This window comes from Macrobrachium rosenbergii, chromosome 4 (assembly GCF_040412425.1).
Source record: "Macrobrachium rosenbergii isolate ZJJX-2024 chromosome 4, ASM4041242v1, whole genome shotgun sequence".
Lineage (NCBI taxonomy): Eukaryota > Metazoa > Arthropoda > Malacostraca > Decapoda > Palaemonidae > Macrobrachium > Macrobrachium rosenbergii.
Genome location: NC_089744.1, coordinates 18,752,501 through 18,774,209, shown reverse-complemented (window position 1 = coordinate 18,774,209; position 21,709 = coordinate 18,752,501). Strand labels below are relative to the sequence as shown.

Here is a 21,709-nt window from a genome sequence, read left to right as displayed (position 1 = left end):
GTTTTTACGCTGCATCGTAAACCGAAAATCGTCGTAAACCGAAAAATCGTCGAAAACCGTAACAAATCCTAAGAAAACCTTACTTTTAATGCTTTGGGTGTATTGAAAATGATGTAAACTGCATTTTTATTGAGTTTTTCATAAAAAAAAACTCCAAATTTTGATTATTCTGCCGTTTTTGAGCCATATTTCTTCCGTCGGATTGGCATATGGCGCGTCGTAACCCCGGAACATGCGTCATAAACCCAGAAATAATTTCTGATGAATATACTTGAAAAGCATCGTAACTTCAGAACGTCGTAAGCCAGACCCATCGTAAACCAGGGACTGCCTGTAATGTTGCTTTTACACCCATTTATTTGAAAAGACCCAGAGTCTGACAGCTGAACACACAGTTCTCATACTCTGTTCAGCATGTCACAGGCAAGGGTTTCTTCCTTGATCTACAAGACCAGGAAGAAGCCCTAGGTGAGGCAAGCTACCAGTCGTTTCAGAAGCTTACTCAGACTCCTCCCACCAAGAAGTAAGTCTTCCTTATGTAAAGACCAGCAGTTTGTATAGTGTAGGAACAAATGACAAATTTTTATAAAGTAATTTATATTTTTCCTAACTATACAAACCTGAGATTTTTACAGTTATATGCCCATCTCATGACACCCCTCAGTCTGACACCTGGGCCAAAAGGCAAAGTGAATGCTTACCGGCCGGGTGGGTGGGACTCCCACCCAATGCCCGGTAATTAACTACCTAGTCACCTTGTTTAAAAGTTAAATGGCTGTGTCCAGCTATGCTGAAGCATATTCCTTATGCAAAGACCTCAGGTTTGTATAGTTAGGAAAAATGCAAATTACTTTTAAAATTTGTCATTTTTTAATTATGGCTAAACTACTTGTAATATCAGTTTTTTAATTTTTTGGCTTTTTAAACATACAGTATAATAAAGTTCAACACTTTAGCTTAAAAATGACTCAAAGCTCATTAACAAAGCATGAAGTATGATGTTACACACAGTAATCAAAGAAAATTGTTGGTAAGCATTTTTGCTCAGTTGGTTAAGAGTTGAGTGCTTGGCACAGACAGATTTTGAACCTCAAAGCATTCGCAGAAAGAATGACTTAAGTGAACAAAACAAATATTTGTATTCTCTCCCTTCTGTATGATGATTACCTTAAAACTAATTGCAAAACTTTAGTAATAAGTGCTAATTCCAGGTACGTATGATTACTTTAAAGCTCCCAGATATGGTATGGGTCTTGTTGAGTATTTTTTTTTTAATTTTAAGGCTAAACAAGTGTTTGATTCTTCAAAATCTTGTCCCATAGGGGCTACTGAAAATTTTTTGCACCCTAGTTTTTGTGGTTTTAAGGCTAGGAGGTTACTGCTTAGAAACAAATTCCATGAAAATAATTTTTATTTTCAGTTATTTTGACATCGATCTGAAGGAACTGTGGCAAGCTATAAGCTATCGTGGCTTTCAGAAACTAGCACTGCAGTATGTTGGATTTGGTATCGGTGAAGTTCTTCGCTCATTCTTTCCTCGACTTCAGGTATGTATGGGTAGTTGTTAATACAGTTTGTATTTCTGTTTGTAGCTGTGGATTTGTGTAGCCACTGTTGAGAATGTATAAGCTTTTATCAACAAAACTTTTACACTACAGACTCATTACTTTTATACTGTCTGATTGTGTGTTGTGGGCAATTCTCAGATGTGTGGTACATGCATGCAGGTCCCCAGCAGGCTGTGGTAGTTTTCAGAATCATAATGCTATGGATTTGTGTAACAACAATTTATAAAAATATAATTCTAATTAAAAAATTTCACCAGAAACCTATTACTTTTGCATACTCTGTTCATGAGTTGGATGTAATTTTTAGATATTTAATCTATCAGAATGGATTGGTACTAGCACTCAAGTCCCCAGTGGTCTCTGGTTGTTCACAGGATAATTCTGTATGGGACTTAGTTTGATCCAGCTGTGGCAGCAGGGGCTGTTAAAAGATGGACACACCCTGTAAAAGCAATGGGTTTGCATTGAGAAAATGAAGTTTTAAGAATTCGTTGGTTTCACCACAGTCCCAGTACTTTTACATAGTGTGAGTAGACAAGGGAGGTCCTGAGATAAGATGTATACAAGCATCCCAAGACTCAAAGAGAAAATGTGGTGAGGACCTCAGTTGGATTCCTGTTTAGAACTGGAGGTAGTGATGGAAGAGGCTCCAATAACATGCACATTAATCACTTGCAGAGTTACAGTGGAAGAAGTGTAAATCTGGCTGTATAACAGGCAGTTAAGCTGCGATGTCAAGGGAGAAGAGGAGAGGATTCCAGGGGTAGAGCTAACTTGTGAAGAAAAGTGATCTCAGGATAGCATGAAGACTCAATGCAGTTCTTCATGGAAGAAATAAAAAACATGCTTAAGTGTTGGTTTTTGGTTGGACCAAACTGTGTGATTCCAAAAGCGAGAAATATGAGGTAACAGTGTGAAGAGCAAATGACCCACTTGAGCCAAGGAGAAACAGTCATTTTTATTTACCATGGTGATCAAGCATAGAAACAAGTTGTGGAAACATCATGAAGAAGTGACAGAATTGTACCGTAATCAAATTTGAAAGAGAAGTGAAAGCCACAGGATCCAGGGGGGAAAACTGACTGCTTGAGGAAGGAACAAAACCTAAAGGATCCATCAGAATAGAAGTCCCATGAAATATTTCCACCAGTAACTTCATTGTAAAAACAGGGTAGAACTGAGAGCATTTCCTGTCTGGAAAGGACACTGAAGAAAATGAAGTGTGAGTTACATTGCACTTGGCATTACAGCAGAAGGTAATAACTTTTCAATTAATAATATCATTCTCTTCTTAAACAAAATTAAATTGATAAGTAAAATATAATCTTCCCCCTGTTTTCCCTCCATTTTTTTTTTCTCTTTCCCTCTTGATTTTTTTTTTTTAATTCCCCCCCTTTTTTTTTATTATTTATTTATTTATTTAACTACTTAATTTTTTATGTACTCTTTCCCCCCCCTTTTTTTCCCAGCCCGAGAAGAACCCTAAAAGAGTTCAGAGGTCTGGTTAAACAAATCATTTATAACTAACTACTGAGAAATGCCAGATCTAGAAGAAGTCCTGATTATCCTTAACAGGTACCATTTCTTCGTAGAGGTAATTTAAGAAGTATTTCTGAAAGCAGTGACTACTTCCCTCTTGAAAATCTAGGAAAAGAGGCCGAGGCTCCTTTCCAGGGAGAGTAATCTTAGAACAAAAATAATGATTCCATAAACAATTAATGAGGCAGCCTTGTGCCTAAGAGTTGGTTGGGATAATAAAAATTGCTGGACAATTCACTGTCATGCCACCATTAATCCCTTTAAGGAACCAGCTAGAAGCAGTGTCTAACACAAATCTCACAGGCCAAAAACCACAGATCTAAGTCGTATCAGCTCTGGAAGACAAAGGCATCTCCTGTCTTGGTGATCAGAAGACTTAAGGTGTTCCGCCTCTTCCCCAAAAATTTGGCCTCTGAAAGGCAAAAAATGTATAAAAGCTACTTTTATAAAAGTAGCTGAAGTAACTCTGCTTACTGGATGACATAGAAAGTAGCAAAGGCTGCACAAAGATTACCAGTTCTTTAGGTGAGGGACTCAGAGCCAAGAAGGCTGAAAGAATGCCTGAACCTTAACCTGAGCCAAGAAGGCTGAAAGAATGCCTGAACCTTAACCTGAGCCAAGAAGGCTGAAAGAATGCCTGAACCTTAACCTGATGTGAACTGTTGGCAGCAGAGGAAATATGAGTAACACAGAGCTGCACTGAAGAGGCATCCAGGAGCAAGAAAGGGCTACTGTTCTAAGAGCAAAGTCCCTTCACTACTGGGGCCTTAACAAGCATATGGCCAAACCCAAAGAAGAGAATGACAGTAAACCCAACAAGTGTACTAACACAAAAAGTAGACTTCCGGCACTGCAGGAGTTTGGTAAGGGTGAAAGTGTCAATAGAAAAAGGGCAAGGACTGAAGAAGGCTAAGTGCTGGAGATTTGATGGTTGAAGGTGCCTTGTCAAGCCTGTCCCAGGAGGTAATGATGATTTCAAAAGATAAGTGACAAATGGTGGCACACTATCTACAAGCTGCAAATAGCTGAACATCATCAGATAACTGGACTCAGGCATTGTCTATGAAATGGAGACTGCAGCTTGCATAAGAAAACAATGCAGACTGTAAAACTAAAGCTCTTATTGTTTAGGGTAGACTGAGAGGCAAGAGGGTCTAATTCTGTTGAGACTAAAATGAAGCAAGGCATGCATATGTGGCCATAGACATTGTGTGGAGGTTCTTCTGAACACCAGTGCCAAAGAAGCAAAGAACAGTAGAGGCAGGAAAGCAATCACATCATTTGAAAAGGAGCAGAATAAAAGTGTAAAACAAGAATGACTAGCCAAACAAAATACTGAAGATACTGGAAAGGGAGTGGCAAAGACAGAAGCATTACATCGGTTGAAGAGGTAATAATCATTGATGGGTAGAGAGCCTGCTGAACCAAGTTTAACATTCATCTGTTGTGCACCATAACAGAATGAATATTGTGAGCAAATTCTGAGTGCTCTGCTGACAGGGAACTGCTGAAGACGAACAGTGTGATCACAGCCAAACAGGATGATGCTCAACCAGACTTGAAGTATGGAAAAACAGAAGCAACATGGGCATGATCAAAGGAGTGCACATTCAGCCAAAGACATGTTGCATTAGTTTCATCAAGCACACCAGTAACCATAGAGAACAGCTTGAGCCAGGCACAGTTGCTTTTGCTTGAGGCAGGCTTTTAGAGAATGAGCTGGATTAGCAGGTATGACAAGGACACCCAGTCTACCAAAGATACAAAGCAGACATCTCTCCAACACAACAAAAATTTACCGGTAAGCAAAGCCAGCCTGGTAAACCAGTAGAAGTATCACCTAAATATCCCAGGAGGGAAGTTGGCAGTAATTAACACAAGGCCAACAATTATTGCAGAGGCATTCATTATCATAGCACTTGTCAGAGTGAAGTACTATAAAAAAAATACTTTAGAGAATCATGTTTGGGTGTGAACGGAGTAAAAAAAAAAACAAGGATACCAGTGAAGGGTCATATGAAATGCAGCTCTTAGTAGGAGCCAAAAAGTATTGCAGTGCTGAATAACAGAGAATGAAACAGGTGAGTTAGATAGAGGAGCAGCAGAGGCAGATCTGATAAGTACAGCAAGAACTTTGATACTCCAGTGGGAGAGCCAGGAAGGCACCCAAGGCTGGAGAAACCTCTACTCATCTCACATTTTCTGACTGAAAGCGAGAATGATGTAAGGTTTCTTGATGACCCTTGTTTTTTTTCACTGGTGACATAGGCTTGGTTGGTTGTAGGAGGAAGTTGTAGCATAAAACAGAATGAAGGACAAAAGAAGTTCAGTTTCATTCCATCTGTCCACTCACCAACGTAGGTTTTAGGTAGATTTGGCAATATGCATAGCTAGCTCTCGATTGACTGAAGTCAGTGTTCCCATATCATAGGTTTACTGTGATAAAGACGCAAATTATTTCTTTAGTAATACAACTGAATGCTTATAGTATTTACAGAGAATCCTTATACCTTCTTATTTAGATCATAAACATGCCAGTTTACATCAAAACAATACAGGCACATGAATACTGTACTTGTAACAAACAGTCTACTCATGTCAAATGCAAATAAACAAAGGGCTTTAAATAATTATTTTTTATCTCATTGTAGGGAAATAGGAAGGCATTTGGCAATGTGAGTGTGATTAAAGGTATTTTAATAATTTCTTTCATGTAAATTATATGAGTAGGTTAATATTCGAAATAACATGAAATATTGTTGTCTAGGGGCTGGAAGGTGGAATATATCAGTAGATATGTGGCATGATGGAAATGGTGTATAATAGTTTTCTTTTTGCATATTTATATAATTTTTTCTTGAGGATATAAATTAGTATAACAGCTCAGCAATTGGGTGTTTTTGGGACCATTTAGCCAAATATATATTGAAAAAAATTTTGAAATTCCATTAATTTCCTGTCATCCTTAGAGTGTTGTGACATACATACAGCAAAAAAGGCTAGCCTAGACATGAATATATATATATATATATATATATATATATATATATATATATATATATATATATATATATATATATATATATATATATATATATATATACAGGTATATATATATATATATAAATGCACTGCCCATTTTTTCGTTATTTGGTCAAATTAACAAATGTAACCTCATCTTGAGTTATTACCTTACACTAAAATTTATGAAAATTTTAGTGGATGTACTCAGCCACTGAGATAAGTAATAGTAATGGAAGGGGTTTGACATCCAGAGGTTGGCAGTAGACAGTGGGCTGTAGGGATTCCCTGTTATGGACCTGTTTGAGACTAAGGGAAGTCGTCTTCTTGCCAATTTTTGTTCACCAGTGCAAGGTTCTCTAGCTTGGGCAGGACACCCAGCTGTTCCCTGGTTAGGTCAAGACCAGTGATTCTCAACCTTTTTTTTTACCCATGGACCCCTTTTCCTCTTAATTTTTTTTGGAGGAGTCCCATAGCCATTCCATGGAAAAAAAAGCTTATTCTATTTTTCACTAATCAAAAAGTAAAGGGATTGTATCAAAAATTTAAGAAATAGTAAATGATTATGGTTTATTTGGAAGGAAAACTAATTTAATGTAAATAAACTTATTTAACAATTAAATTCTATAGGGCATTTATGTACACTAATAATTAATTTATAATAAACCATTTTAAGATAAGTGAGTAATTAAAAAAAAATCTGCAAGTTAGTAATTAAGAAAAAATGCAGGTTTATTCAGTGAGATCCCCATGGTCGATGCTGCTGAGTGAGTTTTTTTTATATTCGGCTCTATCTATGTCAATGATGGTCAAAGATCACCCTTTTCATAATGTTGAGTTTATTACGAGCTTCTGATAGGTGAAAAACACGACTAAATCTTGATTCAACCAGGTAAGATGGTGGAAAAGCTATAACATAGAGCTGTACTTGATCACAGAGTAGTGGGTACTTTTTAGCAGTGTCATATATTTTCCATATATTATGCTTCCCATCTTTGAATTTTGCCTGCAATATTTCATCACTTTGTAATTCAACAAGGGTCTCCTGTAAAGAAATGTCTACATCAGCAGCATTAACTTTAAAAGGAATTGCCACACAAGTTGGTATATCCATCATGAGTAGGTCACTAAACTGAGCTTGAATATTTTCATGCAAATTAGCCAAATATTCACCATACAATGCAAGGTTATCATCATGCATATCGCTGCTAATCAAGGCCAAACAAGAAACTGTTCAAATGCACGACGTCTGATATTAATTTTGTACAGCTGTAGTTTTTTCAGAAAAGCAGTAATAGCACCTTTACTGGATATGAGATCAGAATTTTTTCTTTGGAGTTGTACATTAAGTAAATTGATTATTCAAATATATCTGATAATTAAAATACATCACATTTAGTTGCAAGCAGTTGTTCTCCAAGCTGGGTGTTAGCCAGAAATAAATAGAGTCCCAAAATGTCATAAAATGATGAAGACAATTCCCCTTTGATAACCACCTCACCTCAGTATGCATTACAGGGCATTCAAACTCTTCTCCATTTTCTCTTCAGAATTCACGGAAGAGGCGATCTTGAAGAGAATTTGATTTAATATGGTTAACCACTTTTATCACAACACTAAGGGTGTCAGGCAGATGTCTACCCAATTGCTTTGCAACTAAGTGGTGACAGTTTATCACACAGTGTATGCAAAATACTTCAGGGGCAGCCTTTTTCAAGAGGGTAATAAAACCTTCGTATCTGCCAGTCATGGATGGTGCATCATCAGTAGCACATGCAGTTATATTTTTGAGTGGAATATTGCTTTCCTTGAAATAAGTACAGTAACAACTTTATTAAAAATTTTCACTTTTTGTGTCTGTCCTAAGACTTCTGGCAAAGAGTATTTCCTCTGTGGGTCCTTGATCATCTTTAGATCTCACTTATGCTAATGGAGTAACTTCATTATCTCTTAAAGTAGATTCATCAAGGTGAAGGGCAAACTGTTTTACTTGCAAATTAGCTATTAATTAACTATTAATCTCAAATATCAATAAAAAACCCTAAAGTCATTGTTCTTTTATATTAGTTATTCATGATTAGAGTTAGGATGAAAAATCTGAAGGAAAAGTAGTTTGAATCCAACTATGAACTTTATGAAACATATGAAGATTAGAGGGACAATTAGGGCTACAGTAAATGCACCTTTTTGGTTCTGAGTCCCTTCAACCCTCAGGGTAAAATAGATTATAATCTCTCTTTGACCTTTGTGAGAGAGAGAGAGAGAGAGAGAGAGAGAGAGAGAGAGAGAGAGAGAGAGAGAGAGAGAGAGAGAGAGAGAGAGAGAGAGAGAGATATTCATCATGAAAACAAACATGTAAGGTCACTGCCTGCTACCTGAAAAAAAAGATGGGTGATTTTCCCTCCATTTGCTCTTGCTACTGTAAAATGTCAAGTTTTTTTCTTCTACTTGATTGCCATAAAAATTCAAAGCTTAAAATTTCTACTTTTAATTCTGTATTTTAATATGCCGTAGATTACTGTAGAAATTCCGTTCTCAGTAATAACAACTTCTGAAGTAGAAGTGCTCTATGGACCACTAAAATATCACCGTAGATCCCCAATTCATTATTTTTATTGTGTAGACCCCCAGGGTCCATGTAGACCCTGGTTGAGAACCACTGGTAATGCCTCTCCTACCTTTGCTAGGTCTCAGAAAGTCATCAGTGCATTAGGACAACTTTGTAAGTAGTTTCTTGGCATTGATTACCCCAGATGACCAGGGAAGACTGGGTTTCCAATTTCTTTCAATGGTGCATGCAAGCAACCAAGAGATGAAAGGTTTCATCACAGTCCCACAAGCAACCGATGACTGTGATATAGTCCATGGTTCTGGCGAGCTCAAGGCAGGATCTCGTAGTAATGCCATTATTAGTGCTGCGAGAGAATCTACTAATCGATTCTGCCAACACCAGTGGCCAGGATGTAAGTCATGGTCCCACATGAAGGGGTTTTTTCCAGCACTGATACCTCTATGAACAATATGGTTAAGTTTCTGTTGTTTCTCAAGCATGAGGAAACTTCTTGGGAGCAGCCTTTAAGGCTAAAGAGCCATGTTGGCTTTGGCTTGTCTAAGGACAAAGGCATCTAGATGTTTTTCAAGATGTTAAGGTGAAGTTTCCCAGGTCTCTGCTACTTACTTTACCATGGAATCTGTATGCAGTTCTTCTGTTCAATATTTTGTCACCCTCTGAACCGTTTAGAACAATCCTCTTGTAAAGAAGTTTCTATGGAAACTTCACAGTAGCCAAGACAAGACAAGACAATTATTTTTGCCTTATATCTAGCCTGGAGTCACTAGGTCATAAGGAACTTGACCCCTTGAGGGTCCAGTACAGATTTTAAGAATGGTTGGAATTGCACTAAAAGGATTAAACCTGATGTAAAGGTTCTGTGTATAAAGATTTGGAAACCAGAGCGTTTGAAGAGTAGGAATGTAATGTCCTTTTTATTGGTCTTTGGTTAAGGACTTTCATGCTGAATGGAAAGTAAGCCACTTGACATGTGAGCAGTGGCTACAGTACAACTTTTAAATTTGGAAAGAACTTAACCTTGAAAAAGATATTTATCTTCATGGTGCGGAGATTAAATGCAATTGTTGCGGAGCATTAACTCCTCTGGTTTGTGTAGGGGATGTTATACCCTGAATCGATCAGTAGCCTTTATTGGCCTACTGCTTTTCAAACCTGGTTGTGGTTTTTGGGGAGCTTGGAGGTATTCAGTGTTGCGTATTAGAAGTACTGTATACCTTTTAGTACATACAATGTGTACTTGTTAGTTATCCATCGTTGGTTCTGCAGGGTTTTGGCACAGTAATCCTACCCCTCCTTCATGATGAGGATCTCATACCTGAGTGACAATCCTAAGGCAGCAGTAATAGCCAATGGATTAAATTCACTGGGTAAACAAACGCTTGTTTTGTACAAAATATTTTGTTAATAAGTAGCCTTTAAAGGGTTGGCTAATTTCCATTTTGCCCACCTCCTTTTCAAATGTGGGAATCAGCTATATAATGGAGTGGTAAGGTTCATTTAAAAAATATAACAGACAGTCCCCGGTTTACGACGGGTCCGGCTTACAACGTTCCAAGGTTATGATGCTTTTCAAATATATTCATCAAAAATTATTTCCCGGTTTACAACGCATGTTCCGGGGTTACAACGCTGACCCGACAGAAGAAATATGGCTCCAAAACAGCACATTAATCAAAATTTGTAGGTTTTTTTGATGAAAAATTCAATAAAAATGTAGTTTACATCATTTTCAATGCACTAAAAGCATTAAAAGTAAGGTTTTCTTTGGATTTTTGACGATTTTCGGCGATTTTTCGGTTTACAACGCGGCATAAGAACAGAACCCCCGTCATAAACCAGGGACTGCCTGTATGTAATTTAAGATTTATTTTTTAAATACTTACCTCTCTGTTATATAAATTGCCCTCCCTACCTCCCCACATTCAGAGTGGACAGAAGTAGACTGACCAGCTACAAAAATTGTTTGTACTTACTAGTCCCTTGTGGGGAAGTAGATGGATAGAAGACGGATATTCATAGAAAACAGAGTGTTCTCACTTTTTGTTTCAATCTGTTGAACTACAGCTGGTGCAGAAGTAAAAGTTATATAGTGGAGAGGTATTTGAATAATGACTCTTAAATTAAATATTTATATTTTTGACAAGCAGCATCTTTCCTTTATTGAGTGCTTTACATGCATGCCCCTTGTTCATCCTAGAGTCCTTTCCAGTAAAATCTTTTGACATTTCTGGTGGAATTGGGTTTTGGTGATGGTCATATAAGATACTATCAGTCAGTGACAAATTTTTATTGCTATTGGCAGGTGTCAACTCTTCAGAAGTTCATTCCAGAAATTACAGCTGCTGACATTAGTCGTGGACCATCAGGAGTACGTGCACAGGCCATGAATAGGGATGGAAGCCTTGAGGATGATTTTGTATTTCACCGAGAGCTAAATTGCAAATTGGGAGCCCGTATCTTACACTGCAGGAATGCTCCTTCACCTGGGGCAACATCTTCATTATCTATTGCAAAAATGATTGCAGATAAGTGTAAACAAGAGTTTGATTTTTCTTAGATGCATAGAGGATATTCTGTGATATGTAGATTTACACTTGGAGGAATTCTACAGATTTCCCAATGTCTAAATTGTGAAGTAGTTCTTGTCAGGACAGTAATACTACAGTGAAGGTTAAGTTTTAAGTTGTGTAGTTTATAGAAAATTGCACAAAATGATTTTAAGAAGGATCTGATCCAAAAATATATATTACAGTATATAACACTAGAAAAATCCACAAAATTAGCTGCTTATAGTTTTCTTTTTTATTTAAAATCACTATGTAGCCTATTAAGCTTAGCATTTCAAGAAGGTTGCATTTTAATGGGAACTTTTATGCTTAGCAGTGACAATATTCTTTTAGGTTTTGCAGCTAAAAAACTGTAATGTATTTTTTATACCAATGAGATTACTTGGTATTCTGCTCAAATGAAGCTAGAGTCAAGAGTCATAAAAGATAATTGTAAGTTTTTGTTTTCTCAAATAGTGAGAAAGCATTATCAAAGTTATGGTGAGTTTTATTAGCACATACCTTTTAAGTATCTTTTGTTATTATAAAGGTACTGTATGATGAGATTTTATTAGCACCAATTACTTTAATATCTTTTGTCATTACCAAAGCTGCAATGAGATTTTATTAGCACCAACTACTACTCTAAGTTTTATCAGACCACTTTTGCTGAATGTGTTTGGTACACATAGTAATGCTCTTCAACTTCAATGTTATCTTTATTTTTAAGCTGCAGCAGCTGCATTTTCTTAGATTTGTAACTTTTATATCACTTGATTGATAATTACAGTTCAGGAGACTTTGTTTTAATCTGATTTTAATTGAATTCTTCAGCCTTTTTTTTTCACCAGAAGACCAAAGCTGTAATTTGTCTTGTCATCTAGGGCCTTAAAACTAGGTAACAACTGTCTAAATGCATGGATATATATGTATTGTATTACATAAACCCACCTTGAAGATAAAGTTGTAAACAAGTCTGAGTGCATTATATAAATACTGTATTTCATACACACAAAGAGTAAAACTTTAGAGTACAGTACCTGTGTATGTTTTTAGTTTGTGGATTTAAAATTTGATTTTATGGACAGGGTAACCAGTATTAATTGACCTTCACTCTTGACAAGAACAAGATTTTTCATGTACATTATGCTCATGTAGATTATTTTAAGGATAAAAGTGGTAAGCAAAATAAGTGAAGAAAGCCTTGTTACCAGTCTGTAAGTGTATAAGGAAGGCAAATCTTCAGTTGCAGCTTGTGTCAGAACTATATTAATTGCCTCCATGTTCCTAGCTTTAATCTTTTTTTTTTTAGGTTATCAAATGAAATTGCATTAGAGGAGATATATCTTTTATATATTTGGTTGGCAAGTGCGTAACCCCACTCTCCTTTGTTTCAAGGGCTAGAAACTTAATGAGAATTGTTAGATTAGTCAGAAATATCCCATGGGGTGTTATGCGGTATGTGGTTAACCTTTTTGTGGCTGTGGGTTGAACTCATATTGATCATACACAGCAGTGAACAACTTCGGTTGATAAGTCCATTCGCTATAAGACAGATGATATGTCATCAAGCACCAGTACTTTGTTCATCTTCCTCCAATACAGTTCCCTGCAGTGACAGAGGAGAAGAACAGGTCACAGCTAGTTAGTTGTGACCAGCATTATGGCAGTGTAGATTTGCCCTTCCATTGATGTAGCCTCATTATGTATGGCATTTAGCATGTCATTTTCATTTGTGGTGCTGCCACACTTACTGGCCTTACAGATACCCACCTACCTGTTTTGTAAGTATGCCAAAGGGTGAGTGATATATTTATCGATCTATTTTGTTTAATATGCTAGCATTTTAAACATCTACCTAAAGTGTCAGTGCAATACAAAAAGACGACTTTTTAAAGCTACCTAATTTATTGAAAATGGAAAATATTTAAGTTTTAATATTTAAGTTTTATATTATAACTTATATCATGATAAAATTATGTATAATTATCATTACATGCTTTCCTTTTTGCTATCCCTTTTATTTTTTTTCAGTTTCATTTATATTAATGAACACTTGTCCTGTTTTCAGTATTTCCTGTGGTACGTTCATGAGGACATTTAAATGGGTATTGAAACTGTTAGTTCCTTTTTTTTTTACTTTTTTTTATAGTATGATGCATTTCCCACCTTTATTACTGGTTGTATTATCTTTATTTTTAGTACTTCATGTAAATATGAACCAAATAATTATATTTGGAATATATATCTCTTACCTTTTTTTCAGCGGTTTCATTTATGTTTGCTAACAACTGGCATGTATACATTTTCCAAAAAAGGATATCTAGTTTATATAATTTTCAGCAAACTAGATTTAAGAAGGACTTGTTACCACAGTTCTTTTCCACACTACTTGGTTTTAATTTTACACGTACAGGCATGCTCAAATGTAATGCAACATTATTCTTTTTGTATCATCCAAAATCTCAGACTCAGCGTAACAAGTTGCCAAGTACTGTAGTGTCAAACATTTTTTATTTTTAATGTCGTATGTCGATAAATTTGCGAATTCACAACCAACCTATTTTCCCCATGAGTATAAATACTGTATGATCTCATATGCATTAGTGTAATTTGTAATTTGTGTGACATGAACTGATTTTATTTTTTTTTACATAGCTAAAAGCACAGTGTGATAAGGTTAGCAGTGCCAGCGCACATAACATGCTACTCAGAGTGGTCATTGTATCTACCTCTACACATATAAAAGCAAACCTAATAAGCTCTACAGTCAAAACAAATTTGTCAAAATAGGAATGTGAATTACAAAAAGTTTTCTTCGAATTTTGAAGTTTTAGGCTTTGTTCAAAGTGTATTTTTAGCTGGCATTAAAAAGTGTAATTGAATAGGCAAATACTTGCTAGCAATCCATTATTTTCAAAGTGGTTAAGAAATATAACACTAATCACTTTATTTTTTACGAAAATCCAAATATTCCTATAACAAATATAAAATTAATATTTTTTAAGATTATTGGTAGACCCATGTTTCAGCTGGTTGATGTTACCCCCACTCAAATGTTATAGCTGTGTCACACAAGCCTCGCCATCTGTTGATATCAGTGGATGCATTTTAGCCACAATAATACTTTTGTATGTATACTGTATATCTTTCTTGCAGTGTTGAGGTGTAAAAATAATCAAATAGTACTATTTAAAATTTTATGGTTGCAATGCGAGGAATATCAGTAATGAAAAGTTTTTTTATTTTTTTATTATCATAACATTTGAGCCTAGATTTCATGAAGATTTTTTTGTCAAAAGCATCAGCGCTGAACAATGCTAATCAGCAGTGAACAAAAGCTTTGGAAATGTTTCGTCACTCCTTTTCCAAAATTTGGTTACACGTAATAACTTCTTGCAGTTATGATATATATGATAGAGTTCACTCTTATGACACATACTGTGGTCTTGTTTAATATAATTTTGTTTTCATATTCAAATAAAAGATAAATATATACTGGATGCACCATATTAGTTGCCAGTTAATAAATTTTGAGCAAAATCCTATGCAGTCATGTAGTATCACTTATGAGCATGGCTGTACAATTAATTTATTTTACAGGTGGTATAGATATAAATTATTACAATATGTAGGCATTGTAAGGTTCACACTTTTTAAGTAATTACAGTTTACTACAGGTTTATCGCCACATGAATTGTGATAACAGGAATCTTTCATACTCTTTTCTGTTGGCTGTAAAACTGGGTGCTAAGTTTACTTGTTTTCCTCCTAGGTTTTAGGGCTTGAGAATTTAAATGCTGTTAAATATAATCATAGCTTTATGAGATTTGGCAAGAGCCTGGCAGTAGAATAATGCAGTTGAGCTTGTTAATGATGAATCCAGGGAATTTTTGACAGATGTTTTCTTTCTCAAAAGTACTTAATTGTCAGTAAAAACTTAGTACAGTAACCTTTTGTTAACTAGGGCTTAATTCACACTGGATAATGGATGGAAACTATTGCCAGTTAGTTTATCACTCTGCAACATTGAGAAGAACAGTAACCTCCCATGAAATTTTCTATATAGTACTGTATTATATTATCAACTGAGATAATAGTAAGATGTTTCATTGAATTTAATTTACAAAGTCTGTGGGTTTGAGAATATGCCAGAGTTTTGATGCTTGTCTTACAGGTTGTATTTCTAGCTAGATAAAGCAGTTACAATTTGTGAAGACAAAGGAATATATTTATAGTACTTAGTTGTGAAAAAAAAAAATTGCTCAATCCTGCCAAAGATGGTGATGATGGTTCTTGTGTTATGGTGTATAGCAAGCATATCATATGGAAGCAGTTGGAGATTTTTGAAGGTTATTTAAGACATAACAACTTATGTTCTAATACACAAGGTGTATGGGGTTTGCTTTAGTTCATTCAGTTTTTGTTTGTTAACAAAGTCAAACATGATAGGATCAGAACATCTAAGATTTACAATGTTTTGTTGTTTGAAAAATCAAACTTCAACTGGTTTTATAATTGGCAAACATGACAAGATCTTGGGAAGTTTAGGATGGCTTTTAAAAGTTGCTTTTCTTTTGAGGGTAAAATTTTTTTTTAACCTGTATAGTATTGGTCAAAAGTACCAGGCAACAGCGAATGGAATTTTGTGAAGGTTTTATTGTTCCATTCAAGAGGACAAAGTTATTCTAAACTTGAGTTACAGGAAGGTAACTAGATCACCATTTCACATTCTGCTGTAGCTAGATATTTAAGAAAAATGTTAATGGCTAATCACACATTACAACACTGTACCGAACTGTTTGCAAACAAAGTTTTGAAACATATTTTCGTTGAATGTAGTTTTTATCAGTATTCATGGAATACTTTGAGCATGAAATAATTTTGAATATTCAGTTTTGTGTACTGTAACTCATAAGAATAGTTTGTGTATTTACTTAAAATATATTTAGTGATAACAGCATTTTATGACTGATATTCTTGAAAACATAGTTATATTGTTACTGAACTACACATGAACATGGGAAAATTTACTTGGCTCTCCAAATGGGACATTGGTATGCTAACTTTTGAAAAAGGAACATCTGTAAATGCATTTAAGGAATTTGTTTCACTGTCTTTTTTGTACTGTCTTACTTTCCATTGTGTACTAGGGACTAGGCATAATTTTTTATGCATGTAAGCATACACAAGTGTGTTGTATACTGACTTGAAAAGTTATGGCAATGTTTTTTTCTTATATTTACATATTGAAAAGTTATGGCAATGTTTTTTTCTTATATTTACATATTAAGACAACAGTACGTGTGTAAGAATTATTTGAAAAATGATGTGAAATATGTTTTATAAAGGCCTCAATCCTAGTAAGAAATATTCATGAAAACAATTTGCTGTTCTGTTTTAATCTTTACATAGCATAGTAATACAGGTAGACCATTGATTTCCCAGCACTTGCTAGTCCGTAACCTCTTTTGATCCGAACAAAATTACGATTGAAACTTTATAATGCCCATCAAAACTTTAAAATTCCCATCACTGCTAGAGACTGGGCTGCCGATAGATGGCGCTGAGTGTTTCGGTGCTCATTCTGTTTGTTTGCTTTGTTAATACTGATGGTAATTGTCAAATATTGTTACATTATTTGCTAATTTTACTTATATTTTTCGTAATTCTTAAGAAAAATTACTTGTTTACTTTGTTAATACTGATGGTAATTGTCAAATATTGTTACATTATTTGCTAATTTTACTTATATTTTTCGTAATTCTTAAGAAAAATGACTTGGTTAGAATTCCTATAAATAGGCATATACTCTACAGTATTATCGATAGAGAATGTCTTGCTGGATCACATAACATAGGTCTGGTATTGAGCAAACAGTTATATCTCGTCTAAAATCCATGTTATATGTCACACATTAAAATGAAAGAGTGCAATAGTGGTTGATTTTGCATAAAAAATGGATACAGACAGATGCAGAGAAACTAATACAGTAGAAAGTAATTATTCAGAAGATGCACCCCTTCGTAAATACAGTAATAAATTTGTTAAATTTTGTTTAATTAATCCAGTTTCGCCAATACAGGTACCTTTAAGTATGGGTGAAGTGCAGGTTTCTTTTTTGTTTTTTGGCACTGAGTGACCTGATGGTCCCAGCGCTAGGCATCTGTTGAAATTTTTTATACTGGTACTGAAACAAGAACCTGTGCAGTAAAGTATTATTAAACTTGTATCATTTATACCTGTATTTCATTTAATTATTTAATTTGATATTTGTTTAGTGTGTTGACAAGAGGGGGACAATCGCTGGTTTGAAAAAACTGAAAATCCAGCATAGCTCATGAACCAAGGATGCTGGAAAATCGGTGGTCTATCTGTACTGAAGATTTTTGTGGATTGGAGAAATGCACCCACTTAGATTATTTCAGCAATTAAAAGTCAAATGGCAGTTAATATGAATGTTTACTTACTTAGTCATATTTAATAATGATTACTTTGAATGTGGAATATGCTCCTGTACTTAGTACATAATTCTAAAATAATTGTTTTAATTATTATTAGACAGTTGAACCTGAAGGGAGTTCAAATTTTAAACTAGCACAGCTGGCCAAATAAAATAACTTTCTTTATCAGTCATGAATATTTACAAAGAAATGCTGAAAAGTTTTACTGACTACATTGTTTCACAATTGGTTTTCACTACCACCTCAAACTGTGTACAGTACAGTTTGTATGGGTGTTTAAAAACTACTGCACTTCAATATTCTCTTCTGACCAGTCTTAATTTATAGTTGTTTATGGACATATCAATTCCAGATACATTATTTTAAAAATTATACCAAATTGCCATATATGTTACTGAAGTTCTTAAGCTCACCAGTGATTAATTTGGTAATGATTACAAATAAAAGCATTTGCAATTGTCTACTAAATGTAGCCAGAAAATAGTAAAGTAAACACTATACTGTATGTTGTGAAACACCCAGTATATGGCTTAGTAATCAACATTCCAATGTTTAAAAAATCCATGCTATCCAAGAACGTCAAAATAGCTATGTAAGCTTACCACATATTTTTTCACCTTTATTGTTAAAATATGTAAAGAAAAGTTTTCTTTTGTACAAAATGTTCTCTAGCTTATGTAGTAGTTGAAATTTTGTAATTTATGCACAAGAGAGTCATGGGTGACAAACTTGATTCAAGAAAGGTAATGTTAAAAATATTATTACTCTTAATGAAGGATTGTATTTTAAACAAGAAAAGTTCCTGTACTTGTCAGTTTCCAAGGAATTTTGTATATATTTAGCTTTGCAATAAACAAAATGTGGAGCTTACTGATGAGCATTTATTAGTTTGTTTTTGATAATCAATAAACCTGAAAACTGCATATCCATCCAGTCAAAAAGTCCTAATTACTGTTGAAGAATTCCACTTTCAGTATACTGTATGTGAAAGGAACAATTCTCGGTCTTCAGACATGAGAGCCAAAAAAAAAGTAGTTTTGGTACTATTGCCCGGGAACAACACAGAAATAAATAGTTTTGGTACTGCTACCTGTGTTTTTTTACACCTTATGTATGTGTGTTAGGAAAACAAGAAAAGTTTTGTACTGTATACTTATACTGTAACTACAATTATGTTTCCACTAAAGACCAATTATCTGGAAGTGATTATTGTGTTGTCCAAAGTCAGATATGTACTGCTAATTTCTTCTTTATACCCTTTCATATCCTTTCCTTTACTCCCTTATTTAATATACTTTTTTTTCCTACATGACTCCTGTTATTCACACCATTAATATGTGCAAACTTCCTAACTATGCATGAGACATGAAATTAAATGGCTCTGGTGCAAGGGAATTTCTACACATCATAAAAGACACTCTTTTACTTGGTTATTAACTTACATATTGCCTTGAGCTGGAGACTGAGAAGAGGCAAAACATTCTCTATGTTAGGTAAACAAACTTTGTTCAACTTGCATCTCCAGAGGACTAAAATCGCTTTCACTTTCGGGGAGTCTTTCAAATTTTTTCCCTTAATAATAGTTGGTAAATGGCAAGGTGAGTATGTTTCATAAAAACATGATGGAGAAGTATCTTCATCATTCAGAGATGTGCTATCAGTCACAAGACACTGGGGGAAAATATAATTCTGACCATCATTTTGTGAATCTTGAGAGGTCAATGACTGCACAGCACAGTGAATTCTGTGTTCCAGAGAATGTATGCTGTTCAGAGTTTCTGCACTTTGGTTGGATATCTTGGGATAAAGGCTTGCCTTTAAAATGTTTTGAGTGTCTTGTAAAGAACTGCAGTTATAGCTGGATGAAGTCTCGAACTGAGCAGCATCATCATTTACTTCATTAGAAGTAGCAGTACTTATTTGCAAAGATAATGTTGTCTCAGAAGCAGTCTCCATTCCCTGGAGACATCTTTCATCAGATACAGATTTTAGTAAGTCTTCTGAAATTAAACAAGTTTTTGATGAAAATGGTATTCCATGAATCACAAAACAGTGCAGTACATTTTATCTATTTACTACCAATCAATATCTTGGTTATGATGAATGCACTCAAGAGGCTAATAATTCTTACCTGGCAAAGAAGTGGCATATTCAACAATACACTGCAGAACCTCAGCTACAGTATGAGCTATATCAGACAGGTGGTCACTTATTTCATCTGTAAAAATTTTATTCATGAAATATTATCTCAATGCATGGTTAAACTTACTTGACTTCCTGATCTCAAACAGTCTTAAAAATCAAGAGCCTCTGGCTTGCTCCTGTATTTAAATACACAGTCAGCATTCAGTATAAAAGCTGTGACAATTTTTCACTACATTTAGTATAATAGCAGCAACAATTTTTCACTCAAGCACTTACTCCTGGCCATAATACTGAATAAGACTGGCTAGAGAGACTAAAGATGAATTATACAGTAAACAAGTGACCACAAAGGAGCCAAATATGACATTTTTATGATAAAATGATGTTTCATTATACTTACCAAAACACTGTAAAAGCTTTTCTCTCTTAAAATCGACACGTCTGAGATATAAATTTTCAAACTTTGTCTGGAACGCTGATATAATTGGCGGGAGACCCCACCCCACCGGATGCCGGTGGGGGTGGTTTTTATGTCACCTTTTCCCTCAAAGGGTTCACACATGAAGAGAACTCTCTCCATTCTTTGTCCTATGATCTTCCTGCTTGAACTTCCATCAGGTCTAGGTTTTCAACTTATGCCCCTTTTTCATATCCACAGCTTTCTGATCAAATGCTCGTCATCCATTCTTCTTAAATGTCCATATCATCTCTCCACCAATTCCTCATTCATGAAATGATCTTCCAACCATACCCCAGGCAAAAATCTGAATATTCTATGGTCACACCCAACCGAATTCTCTTCAATTTTCCTTCTCAGTGTCTATGGTATTTCAGCTTTCTCTCTCTACTAATGGCACATTTTTTTTACCACCATCTAGCTATCTCTCTTTACTTCATTTCATCATCACGTATGTCCCCAAGTTACCTATTCTCCTATGGCCTACCTACCTATGACAATAAGAGTTGTCAACTCCCCTCTTTTTTTCCATTTACTCTTAAAATGCATTTCAGGATTACAAAATATTCATTTCATGAATACCTTGTAATCCTTTTTGACTTGTAAAGAATAAAAAGTTCTCCCCAACACCTTTTCCACAACAAGAGCATGGCCACTTTCCTGACTATACTTATTCCTTTGCTTCCTTTCCAGTCACCATGCTTTTTCTTTTGCTTGCTTTGAATTACAGTTCCCTCACTCTTCCACTTTTTAAAGATTTCCACCACCTCTTCCTCAGATTATACTGCTAACATCAGGTTGTCTGCTGCTAGCATGTCCCAGAGACCCACTTTTCTGCACTCCTTTGGAGGTTTTCCATTACAAAGCAAAGGTTTGCGTTATTGAGGTTAGTGTCTTGGCATTCCACTCAGATGTTGAGACTTCATGCCTCCTAAGTGGCAATAAAAAAATCACTGGCTCTGTAATATGGTAAGTTACTGCTTCTCCCCTTGTTAAGGGGTCACCTGGACAGAATTTTTTGTATCGAATAATATATAATCCACAACCTTTGATCTCTAACAAGATCACTGATTCTCCCTTTAGGTGCTTCTAAACAAATAAAAAATAAAGGAACTGAAATATGTAACTTTAAATCCTTTTCAGGTAACAAAAACAATTAGGAAAACTAAATTCAGGCAGGATCCAATCTTGATACATCTTGATTCCCCAATATGGAAACAACACTTTCAGAACCTCCTCCAAGGGAAGACCACGTCATCATGAGCGACAACACCTCAGTGGTCACGTATGTAAACAAGTAGGGAGGAATGAGCTCCCGCAACCTGAACTGCCAAGCCATGGAAATGATGAATGGTCAGAGACCAAGGGACTAATGCTGACAGCCAGGTACATCCCAG

General features: G+C 35.2%; 2 protein-coding genes across 2 annotated transcripts in view; one reads left to right on the top strand and one right to left on the bottom strand.

Annotated features, from left to right (window-relative positions):
* Positions 1–18,797, top strand: part of L2HGDH (L-2-hydroxyglutarate dehydrogenase) — a 50,330-nt gene extending 31,533 nt beyond the window's left edge. Inside the window, exons 8-9 of the mRNA XM_067090470.1 lie at positions 1,421–1,547; positions 11,003–18,797. Coding sequence (XP_066946571.1) covers positions 1,421–1,547; positions 11,003–11,257 — 382 coding nt within the window. The 3' untranslated portion in view covers positions 11,258–18,797. The remainder of the gene's footprint in view (positions 1–1,420; positions 1,548–11,002) is intronic.
* Positions 18,798–18,846: 49 nt separating this feature from the next.
* Positions 18,847–21,709, bottom strand: part of LOC136830701 (uncharacterized) — a 49,245-nt gene continuing 46,382 nt past the window's right edge. Inside the window, exons 7-8 of the mRNA XM_067090457.1 lie at positions 19,842–19,928; positions 18,847–19,710 (exon numbers count right to left, since the gene is read on the bottom strand). Coding sequence (XP_066946558.1) covers positions 19,133–19,710; positions 19,842–19,928 — 665 coding nt within the window. The 3' untranslated portion in view covers positions 18,847–19,132. The remainder of the gene's footprint in view (positions 19,711–19,841; positions 19,929–21,709) is intronic.